At 40.7% G+C, this 12,198-nt stretch overlaps 1 protein-coding gene across 1 annotated transcript; it reads right to left on the bottom strand.

Annotated features, from left to right (window-relative positions):
* Nucleotides 1–2,405: 2,405 nt before the first annotated feature.
* Nucleotides 2,406–11,946, bottom strand: FKBP14 (FKBP prolyl isomerase 14). The gene is made up of 4 exons (XM_054190198.1): nt 11,594–11,946; nt 9,601–9,752; nt 6,794–6,921; nt 2,406–5,094 (listed from the first exon to the last, which is right to left on the bottom strand). Exons 1-4 carry the CDS (start codon nt 11,788–11,790, stop codon nt 4,936–4,938), a joined length of 636 nt encoding a protein of 211 aa, XP_054046173.1. The 5' UTR covers nt 11,791–11,946; the 3' UTR covers nt 2,406–4,935.
* Nucleotides 11,947–12,198: the final 252 nt, after the last annotated feature.

Below are 12,198 nucleotides of genomic sequence, written 5' to 3'. Positions count from 1 at the left end.
CTAGATTTCTGCAGTCAGATCCTAATATTTTAAAAGTGGCTTTGCTCCTTGTTTATCTAATGGAGATGCAGAGCAGTTAGAAGTAAAAAAAAGTATATATATAAAAAATACTATCCCCATGGACAAACTCCAGCCCTCCATCAGGAACATGCCCCTCATAAACCTTGAGCAAAATGACTTGACATGTTTCAAACTATCCTCTATCTTTATGGCAAATTTCTCAGCTAAACCAAGCTCCTACTTTTTTTTTTTTTTTTTTTTACATCACTCAAGAGGACAAAAGTACCACACAGCTCCTAACTGGGTGCAACCTCTATCAAAACCAACCTGCTTTTGGAAAAGAACCTCCCAGAAGGAAGAAACATGATGCAGGAGGAGGCTCCATCCGAATCCCCTCCAGGCTGGGAAAGCTGATAACGAAGGTCCTTGTCCCTGTAACAGATACACAGCTTCCTACTGAGCTTTTCAATTACATTTCTTGTGTGAAACTGTTGACATGATCAAGCACGAGCATGAAAACAGAAACAGGATAGCTAAAGAAAGATCCGTATTTTGTCAGTTGTTTTTCCTGTGTACCAAGAGAAAACTAGGGCACAGAACGTAAGCATTATGATTAACTTTCAAGAGAGGCTAAAATTATCCAGGATTATACAAATATAAGCAGTTTTTGTTTGTTTTATTTCCTGTTACCAAAAACAATTCAGTGTTGAAGATACATGAAGGGTTTTGGGGTGGTGGGTTTTGGTTTTTTTGCGGGTTGTTTTTTTTTGCGGGTTGTTTTTTTTTTGCAAAAGCTCTATAACGTGGCTGATGTATTTTTAAGAAGCAGTCAAATGCAATATACCTAGTTTGAATATTCTTTAATGGACCTCAGAAGCATGAATTTAAACTTTGTCATAAGAGTAAAAAATCAATATAGAAACTAGCTGAAGCAGTGATTTCTAGTCAAAGTCAGATCAGGAACCAGCCTTATAATTTGCAATACCTACATCAATGGCTGCCAATGTTCTTTCTGCCAAGCAAGCAGATACCAAACAATCTAGGAAACAAAATCTTTTTGCATTTCTGACATTGCTCTGCGTGCTTCCACTCTCACCACATTTCCCCTAGCTTTGCTCTTTTTCCCCAGAATCCCCCAAAGCAGCAAGCTCTCTCCATCCTGCTGATACTCACTTGCCATCTGAAACTGGGATTTCTGGGTCAAGGGATACAGCAGAAACGACGGGGTGTGGGGAACATGTACCACGAAGCCAATTGTAATTTAAAGGCTGACCTATACCACCTATTTTTACACTGAAGTACTCAGGAAACACACTGTGGATCATTTTCATTCTAAATGTCATGAAGAAGAAACTACGGTAGCAGTTTGTTCAATATGTACTTAACACTGCAGTTTTATGACTCTGTCACATACAGCGCTCACCAAAACACCTCTACACTGGGGATGTTGCTGGCAGCACAAGGACATAAGGTACTGAAAAGCAAAGATTTAAGACCCAATAAAGTGATTCCTTCGTTTTCAACACTGTTGGCCTTGTCAGTTGATCTCAAAGAAGAATGCTTTAAAAAACATTTCAGACTACAAACAGCATTCCTGAAGCTTTGCCAAAAGATTTCTTGTGTCACTGCACTGCATATCAAGAATTTTCAAATAAAATGATCTCTGAAGGCTGCTTCTGTACCTACAGAAGGCACCAACTCCCACTGTAATTGCTGAGTAGTGGCTCTGAATGACAGGCTGCAGTTCTAAAAACCATCAGTACATATTTTCCTATATAACCACAAAATAACAAGAAATGTGTGATGAAGGCTATAAGATGCAAGAGGAACAATCCGGTATGTGCTCACAACACCATTTTGCACCCCCTCCACTTTAGTGCTGCATTTTACAGACAAGCAGCAAGGATTTGTTTCTTCAAGGGAAATATACCTTGCACTTCACAGATAAACCAGTCAAAACGTTTCCGAGTGCCACTGAAATTCCAATATTCCTTCTCCCCTTGGAGGACAGGCAGCTACCTGCCTCTGCTCTCCTGCCGGTAGCCAGCTGGCTCCTGCTGGCACTGCAGCAGTACGCCCTGTGGATTAACAAGCAGATGCAACTGAGGTTAAGACAGGTAGTACTATTTCTACCTAAGAAATCCCTTCATCTTCACAGAAAGACTTTAATGATAGCAAACGGTAATAAAGTTGAAGTGAATTCTCAAATCTGCTGCTGATTCTGCACTTTTGAAAATGTTTTTTTTCAGTTCACTTTCAGAAATTTAACACAGCTACCAAGAAAAGCACCAAGAACAAAACCCATCCACTCATCTGGCATAAACCTACACATACCACCAAATAAAGCATCTTGGTCCTGCAGCTTTAATTCTGTGCTGGCATGAACAAATTAACTACAGTACATGTTGACTGAAAGTTATTTTTATGAAATGCTTTAAAAATCCCAGTAGAAGATAATGCATATGTACATTTCACAGAATTCACTGACTCCCAGTGACTCCCTCCCCTATTTAACATAAAGGAAACAAGTTGTCCCTTACTGAAGGCATACACTCACACCCCATTATTCAAGTTAATTTTTTATATATTTGGTCATTAATCTGGGCCAAGTTTTATTTCATGCTTTTATACTTTCATTCCTGAGCCACATTTTTTGGGGAACATGCTAAACACTGTGAACAATCATCCAAAACCCCGTCAGACCCAATGCAAGTCTCAGTTCTGCTCTTCCCAGCAGTGCGCACACACAGTACCTGCCAGTTCCCACATCCCAGGTAAGATTGTCTTAAGGGTCAACTTCATATCCCATTAGCCCTCCTCAGCCTAGGCTATGCTAATTGCCTAGGCTCCCCATGTAGTCAATGGGGAAAGACAGGAAACTATTTGATAAGGCATCTCTCCCAATACAACATGAGCAATATAAATGCGATGAGTTGCCCCAAAATGCGCAGTGCTCTGGCATGTAGGGGAAATAAAGACACGCAGCACAGAACATGCATAACCTTGTGAGAGCTGAAGTCAGGCAACCTCAATTTTCCTAAGTGATGAGGGGGAAAAAAAACAACAAAAAACAATATGCAAACTTATGACCAGCAAGAAGAGCTAAATATGTAATGATTATTCATTATTTCTTCACAATACAAGAATCAGGACAGGCAACAAGCCTAAAACAAAGGGAAATATTTTCCTCACTATTCTACTGTGAAACTCACTGCCATAGAACATTATGGAAGCAAAAGCATAAACGGGTTCAAGAAAACTAGATAGCACCATTGAGGAAAAAGACCTAAAGGTTACTGAAAACAGAGTATGTGGCCAGAACTCTAGATCACATAGCCCATCAGCCACAAAATGCCAGATGCTAGAAGAAAAAAAAAAAAAAAACAAAAAAAAAACCAGAACAAACCACCCCACCACAGCATACCTTCACTTACACTTTTCCCCCTCCAAAACAGATACTATTAACAGCAATCTGTAATGTCCCTATGTAGCTGAACTCTGTTTAATGAAGTAGTCTTCTAATACTTACTTGCACCACTAGGTGGCAAGGAAAACATCTAGCTCATCTACAGCATTGAGAACCTTGAATGTTGAGTCTCACTTGGGAATAGTTAAGGATTAGTGCAATGCAGCAAACTGTTTCAAACAACTGGATTTGCTTTGTGTCCACACACAGCCTTGAGCAATATTTTCCAAGTAAAATACTGTGTTCAGAGATCCATATGTTAGTGGTACCAGGATACAGGCTAATTCTTTCCCTGCAATACCTTGCCCTCTTATTTAAGAAACCATGGACAATTGTAAAATGTTTCTTTCTCTCAGCTCAAACAAAACAAAACAAAACAAAAAAAAGGAGTTGAAATCTTCATGGTCTCCACCTCTGTTACACACCACTGTAACATTTACCTCATGCCTCTATTTTTCTAAAAAGTCACTTTATTATCCAAAATTCACATCACTCGTGCTACTTGTGCAAATATGGCAAAGGGGCAATGATGAAACAAGTTCTGCAACTCAGGCAGTTGCACAGCTGGCAAGCCAATGCAAATTGTTCTTCAGGCCACACCGATCCTCACGTCAGTATGCTCTTCCCCTTCTGCAAATTGGAAAAGCTTCAGACTTGCAACATCTCCCTCAAAACTTGAGAGGAGAAAGGTATAATCTTTCTTCATGAATGCAAGTTGCAAGTTTCAAAACAAGTATGTGTGTTTATGTAAAGAACGCTACCTCTGCACTGCAGCACAACTTGCCATTTTCCAAGTTACAAACATTTCCTAGAACGTTGCTGACATTAGAAGTGAAACATTTAACTCCTACTTCGCTCACATAATTTAAATAAAAATGCAGACAATTATTGGCATGGTTAGTGACACTCTCCCTTTAGAAGGGCACAATCAGCACAGGATAATCATTCTTGTCATTCAGCTTTGTATCAGTTTCTCAGCTGTATAAAGATATGCTTATACCTTCTAGCACATCTTTTAAAAATCTGCACCAAAAAGCAAGGTCAGCACACTGCCTTTCAAGTAGTGACACACAAGAAGGAAGGTCGAGTAATTAAGCCACAGACTAGAAGTTATACATAAAACAGTCACTGAAAGTGTTCTTAAAAACAGATCACAGAAAGGCACTGAACTGGATTTTGATTTTCACAATGTTTGATAACTGGAAAGTTTGTTTCATTTCTGAAAAATAAGTTAATACAAAATTTAAAAAACACTGATGTGCAAGTCTTTGCTGCATGAAAGGAGGTACATTTTCATACTTTAAAATAGTTTAAAACATTTGTACATAATGAACAGAAATTCTCTTTATATAAAGAGTGTTTCTTTGCCAACAGCAGCTGTCAACTCCAAAACACAGAATTAAGATGACAAGAGAACCAGACAGTCTAAGTCACTGCCATTTGCGTCAAAAAAATTATGCCACCCTTTTCTACAGCTCATCATGCTTGTACGTAAATTCCCTTGCAGATATAAACCCATCATTGTCTTCATCTTCTTTATCAAATATGTCTTCAACCAAAGCATCATGCTGGGTTTCATTTACCACGGCTCCATGCTTTTCAAATTCTTTCTTCAAGTAGATTTTCACCTATTAGACAAAAAGGTGAGAGCTGATGTTTTTAGCCTTATGAAAGAATTGATTACTGTAGTATAGAAGAGGGCCACTATGTTCAGCATGGCAGTATTAGAAAATAGATACCTTCCTTCCTATGCCACTGCCAAAATACTACTTGTCTAACTGATTCTGCAGCCCCATTCAGTGATGAAAGACTCTTTAGTAATGTAAGAGACAGTAAAACTAGTGAATCAGTTGCCATACCTTTATGGTATCTGACTGAAGAATGAGCCAGGAAAACCTGTCATCTGATGTCTATACAGTAAAGAATAAATAGCTAGGCAGAAGTTATTAGCTACCAATTGGTCAGAAAGCCAATCAGCGTTTTCACATACATCCTAGCACTTTGACAACCCAGTAGATATAAACAGCCACCTCAAACATATAGACAAATCCATCCACAATCTCAGCGTTTGATGCTTTAATGGGTACTACATTAATAAAGATTTATTTTAGACATCTCAAAGTTTTGAAGGACAAAGTTTTAAGGTAGCTTTTAAAAAGGCTAGTGGAACAGTTATTTACACTAAGCTAGTTACTAATGGTGAGCAGTGTTTTGAACATCAGATTATTTTACTGAGTTTAAAGTTTAGCTACTGAGATCCCAAGTGTTCTAAATTGCAGAGCCTTCTACAAGAATATCAATACCAACATACCCACCTGTTAAACAGACACCACTTGTGTAACAAGAGCTGTAGAGTAGACTGGTAATAGCAAGATGAATGTGCTATGTTTCAGGTCTCTTTTATTTGTGTCACATTCTGGTATTTGTTAGGGTCATTGCTTACATTTCTAATACACAGACACTGCACACACTGACACTGTCTGATGCACAGTACAAAAGATTAGTCTTTTGGATCTAGCAAGCTGTACCAGCCCCAAATCAAAACAAACTCAGTGGTTTATCTTAACTTCTCATGGATGACTTTTGCACATCAGAAAAGACGGCAACTGAAAATAAGAGGCAAATGGAAGATAAATATTGCTGAATACATGTCCTTCAGACAGGGAATGCTATGAAGCAGGACTGCCCTACAGCAGAAAAATTTCTAATTCCAGCTTTTTTGTAAATCAGCAGCTAACTCTAAGAAGTCCTGAAGTCTGGTTATATTTCTAAGATGTTTTACTTCATCCAAGTCTCCCATAAGCATGGGTCACATGCCTATGCCTCAGCTTACTGAGGCCACTTTTGAAGCCCAAGTCCAACAGTTCCACTGGGATCCAAGGCACAGTGTGATGCAGCATAGATGTGCATCCTTGGCTTAACGTTACTGAAAAAAAAATATATTGTTAAGGTGTAAGAAAGCACGTGAGCTGAAGCCATGCAAGAAAGGCAAAGCACAGACAAGAGTTTAATTGTCAGGCCAGGAACAGTAGTTCAAGAGCATTCAGCAGGAAAGATACCAACGTGAAAAGGCATAAAACTCCAAAGGCAAAAAAAGTAGAGAACTGGAAAGCAGCAACATTGAAAGTCATCTCCTGGGAAGAACAGACCCTTCCCCACATGACTATACTAGTGTGCATTCTGCTTGCAGAGATGCTCTGTGCACAATAATAACTAAAATCTAACTTGTGTTTTGATATGTCCCTAAGAGGATCAAGTTAAGCTTATCTTTCACTTTCCACTATCCCATTCTGTTAGGTTTGCTGACGAGAATGGTAACCCACTCACCTCCTGCTTGGACAATTTCCAGTCATCATTAAGATCCATCTCTTGGAATGATTCATGAGACCTTGGTCCATTCCTAATTTCTAGAAGGTCAATGTTGAAAATCAGTGTGCTCTCAGGTGGAATTTTTCCTGTGCAAAATGGTAAACATGGAGAAGAGTTAAAAACAATTACATATTGAGTACCATACAAAAGCCATATGTGTCAGAGCAGTGTTCCAGTAATACTACTACTTTCAAAGCATCCTGCAATTTGAACTGACAAGGGTAAGTATTTGTAACCGTGATAACTGTAACTATTTCAGACTGTAGCCTAGATCCTGAGCAGCCCTTACAGCACACACGCAACTTTGAATGCAACCAGTTTCGTTGCAGACTAGTATGCATTGATGTGAGCTCATACTCAGCAGTCATCATCACAGGTTTATCAGACAACGTTTTTTAATCTTTTTTTTCATGGCCAGAGACAGATAAAGTGGAAAACAGTGAACAGGTGGCCACTACTGCAACATAGAGCCAAGACTAATGGACAGGGTAGCAAGAAGGGAGAGCTCAGTCCTCCTGACACACCATAACCCTGCCAGTCTCCAAATTCCCCTCCACTGCCAACCGACACCTTGTACCTGCTATTCTGCCACTGGAAAAACTCTTCTGTCAGAGGAAGGCAGAAAGGCAGCAGTGCTGTCAGCATCCCATAGCTGTCTCTGGACTGCAGCAAAAAGCGCTGAGCTGTTTCCAAACACATAGCAGAAACTAAGTACATAAACCTGCTCAAAGCACATGTATTGGCATCATGCTATTTTTGATGCAGGTGAACGGTCGGATAATTTCCTAATAGTGCCAAAGACCACTACCCTCCAAGATTTTCAGTTTATCAGGCACTGGCTTTTACAGTGATGTGATATGCCTTCATACTGATGGCTAAAGCTACTGTCAAAAACCTTTTAACACACCACTTTGCTCCTTATACAGGGAGGATGAATATATTTCTATATATACTAGCAGCATCCATAAAAATAAAATAATCACCATGTCTTGAGAAGACAGGGGAAAAACTAATCCATGTCTACTATTTTGGAGCTATGGTGTTAAATACACCCTGAGCTGCAGCAACAAACAGGCTTGTAGATTTCTGGGATGAGTAAATGCACAGAAAGTTCTGGAAGTACAGGGCACAGTGGCCTGCTTAGAGTTCAGAGCACAGGTAATTTTTCTGAGAAAGGCACCTGACTCATCATTCAAGTCAGACAACAAGCAAGGTGGGAGGCTAGTGAAATTACATGCATTCAGAGGAAAGCATGCAGATGGAATAATTCTGTCTTTAAGGGCATAATTTGAAAATAGCAACATAATTACATTCAAATACTTCAAAGTTTTCCTAAAGCAAGTAATTTCTTACAGCAGTTAGTAGTGTTTACTTGTTCAACCTTCTTGCACTACACACAGAGGTGAGGCTTGCAAGTCTTTGAAGAACAACTGTACTGCTTTACATATTAATCAAGGCAATTAGGCCTGTGATGACTACGTGAGCACTGCAGCATTTAATATCTTTTTGTGGAAAAATATACAGTTGTGCCCTGCATACAGTCAACTAACTGATCACCACAAGTTTCCTGTTTTCTACTAGAAAAATGATTATTTCTAATACTATCTCTTGAATCACAAACTAAGGCTTCTAGAAAAATATGTTTTAAAAGGATACTTTCAAGAAAGGAGGGTATGGAGTATGCTGTTTATGGAGTACTACTTAGCCTGCATTCAGCCCTACTTGCCAGAAGATACAGATATGCAAGCACTCCTCATTCCTAAAACAGTCTCAGATCAATGGCAGAGGACTGTAGCAGGAAAGATTATATGTTCCCAAGACATTTATCCTTTCTGCTTTGGATTCTTGCATTACCTTAGGTCATTTGTGATAACCTTTTTGGAGCAATTATTAGGAATATTTTGTCACGACAACAGTTAACTAAACCAAACCCCATGAAACGGAAAAGTAACCTTCTTGTATCATTCAAACTGTCACTTAAAAATGCAAATTCCCAATCTGGCCCTCCCATTAAAACAGGAATCTGGAAATGTTTGAAAGGAAAAAAACCCAAAACTCTCAGTAATAGACAGGTTGAGAAAACACTACAAACGATGATTTTATCTGTCCGTATGCCATTCAATACATTTTCAGTAGATGCCAACATGACTGCCCATGTACCTGCCTATCTTCCTGTGGATAACAGGGACTACTGGCCAAACTGAAAATAGCTAAAAGAAATAATTAAGTGTCCTTATATAGAGAAATAAATGGTGACCGTATCAGCTAAAAATTGGTTGGGCAGCAGTACAGGGAGTTTCTTAGGGTTCTAAAAGAAACCTGCAAGCAAGAACAAGGCTTGCACATGCACATTCGTGAAGTATCACTACAAACACAGATGCAACGGCCAAAAAGCTAACTGTTACCTAAGCAACCACTTCCAGCTTGACTGTAAAAAGAAAGTGGGGAAAAAAAAGCAAAAAAAAAAAAAAAAAAAAAAAGCAGGGCACTGTTAAGTGTAGCACTAACAGAAGAGACGCTCAGGACATACCACACAGCAGCTACCATCAATTCCTGTTTTTTCCTGCATTCACCATGTAACCACTTAATGGTTATTTCTGCAGAAAACAAGTTTATGAGAAAGAGCACTTGACTCCATCAATTTTTCTTATTTAATGGAATCAGCCTGGAAAGCTTGAAAGCTTGATAACCTCTTAGCCAAGAGTAATAGAAAAATACAAAGATTAGAAACAATTAAAGTAAGGGAAGGACTTCAGGTGGTTTACCTTTCCCTTCTTTTCCATAAGCAAGGGCTGGTGGAATAGTTAGCTTCCGCTTCTCTCCCACACACATGTCCTTCAAACCTTTGTCCCAGCCTTTGATAGCTTCCCTTATGCCAAGTGTAAACCACATAGGTTGACCATTGTTATGCTTGTGACTGTAAAAGAATGGAATAAAACGCTTAGTCTTTAGACAGCAAGTTCCACAAAAGGCAAGTGGAGCAGATGGAATATGCTCACAGCATAGATATATAATTAAAAACACACCACTATTTGGCACCTTGGCATTTCTTAAATGAAAGACCTAAGCTTTTAGAGTCTTTAAAACTTATGCCTTGCATGACAAGGTTCCTTAAAAAATGTAAAGAAATAAAATATCTACATGGTGTATTTATTACAACACTGAGCAGCCTGGATCCCCGATTTCCACTTTGAAACTGATCAGACTAGAAAGGCATTTCTATTTAAAAATCTACATTCAAGGGCATGCATATTCTTTGGTAAACTGCAAGTCAAAAACCAGCTTGGCCATGATTACAATATACCTTATAACATGCTTAGAAGAATCAGCCACATCTCTTCTAAAAACGCCATTAAGAAAAAAACAGCTACACAACAGATAGTCAAAAAAACCAGAAGCAAATGCATGCAAAACATTCAAGTTTAAAACAGGCAGACAAGCCTCTTTTATAACTTAACCAGGTGGTACTCCAGGAATACTTTCACTCTACTGACAGACACAGAATTTTAAAAGCTCGATTAACTAGTCACGCAGGAGAGGTACATGCAGGTAAGAAGAAAACAGAGCACTTACAGAAGTTAGTCAGCAGCAAAAACTTAGTGTGTCACTAGAACTCCTTTTAAAGAGGCAGGTTAACTACAAGAGAAAATTAGTGAGATTTTAGTTTAAATCGTCTGCAAGAGTATAAACATGCAAAACGTTGTTGTTTGGTTTGTTGTTTTTCTTGGTGTTTTTTTTTTTTTTTTTTAAACACGTTCCACAAAAGTAGACTTCAGACATAGCATACATATACTTGAGCATTTTGCTGTCTCTCACTATTAGCACTTCGTTGATGTTTTACAGGAAAGGCAACATTAGCAAGTCGTTGCAGGCTCTAAGCAGACTCCCTCGAATTTCTGGCTCTTCCTCCTACTTGCATTACTCTGGCATGTTGATTTGTCTGGTCGGGGGCAGGTGAAGAATATGCCGTTTCAGTAATGAAAAGCTGACATTATGCTGCCGGTAGTGGAAGGTTATATATAACTTCAGAGTTTTTTTAAATTAGAGGCAGACTTCTCCAATAGAAGTTTGCTTTAGAAACCAGACAGAAATTCGTGCATAGCAGAAGACTTATTAAAACGCTAAGATTATATACCAAAACCCCTGTCTACATTGCAGAAGAGGATGCCTAACATTCCCATCTATTAACAAATGCCACATGGCTCTGCTTCCCACAGACTAGCAAGAAAAAAAAAGCTAAATAAGTTTTATTTTATAGCCTCGATCTGGCAAAGGGAAAGAAACTTGACGTGTTGGTGTTCACCTTAAGCAGCATTGTGAGTCACTGCTTCCTAAACTATCAAAGTATAAAAGCAAACCAAACTTTCCGAAAATAAGTGGCGGTGGAAAGGGTCCCGCTGACAAGTTTGTGCAGCGTTACTTAAGCTATTTTAATTCAATAACAAATAAAATCTAGGACATGCTATGAACACGCACGCATTTCTTTTGTTTCCTTGCACACAGGAAAATGCAAGTTTGGGGCGTTTTAGGAGGGAGAAGGGTAATTTTTCAAATAAAATAGAAAGTCACCCGCCCTCAACAAAACACTCCTCACAGGAGTCACTGCGGGCCACTGTGAGGAGAAAACACTGCCAGAAGAGATCACCTACGTTAAAATACGTATAAAGGTACATATACATAGACCTATATATATTTTCCCTGGCACAAGCTCACCCTCCAGCCCGCTGGAAGGCGAGCCGGCCGGGGCGAGCTACTTACGTGGAGTGAAACATGGAGCCGTCCCTCTCCAAGTACCCCTCGTAGTGAACCAGCATCATATCCCCCCACTTGGTCCTCCTGTGGCAGAGGAACGGCTTCTGCAGCACCTCCACCTTCACGTCAGCCGCAGGGATCAGCGCCGCGGCCGCGCAGCCCAGCGCCGCGACCAGCAGGGCGGCCCGCAGCGCCGCCGCCATCGCCGCCCCACAGCCAGGGTCCCCCCGGCACCCCCCTCACCGCCGCCGGGCCGCCATCCCGCGCCTACGAGTCTCCCCACAGCAGCGACCCCGCAGACGTGGCAGCGGCCCTCACAGCCGGCGGCCCCCCGCTTCCGATGGTCCTGGACTGGGTGCACGCCCTCTGATTGGCCAGCCTCAGAGCCATCCCAGAAGAAGCAGCCGCCCATTGGGGCACGCACCTGTCCGTCGATAGGTTTGTCCAATCGGCAGCAGCGGTCTATAGGCGGGGCGCTGAGTGAGGGGGGTGGGCGGGCCCCGGCGCTGTAGGAAGCGAACGTTAACGAGCGGGGGAGCCCGGCGGAGCGCGCGCACAATAGAGCCGGCTCCTGCCGGCCGCCCATTGGGCGGCGCTCTCACCGACGGCGC

Source organism: Rissa tridactyla, chromosome 2, assembly GCF_028500815.1.
Source record: "Rissa tridactyla isolate bRisTri1 chromosome 2, bRisTri1.patW.cur.20221130, whole genome shotgun sequence".
Classification (NCBI taxonomy): Eukaryota; Metazoa; Chordata; class Aves; order Charadriiformes; family Laridae; genus Rissa; species Rissa tridactyla.
Note: the sequence above shows the minus strand (reverse complement) of the source record. Positions and strands in the feature narration are given on the sequence as shown.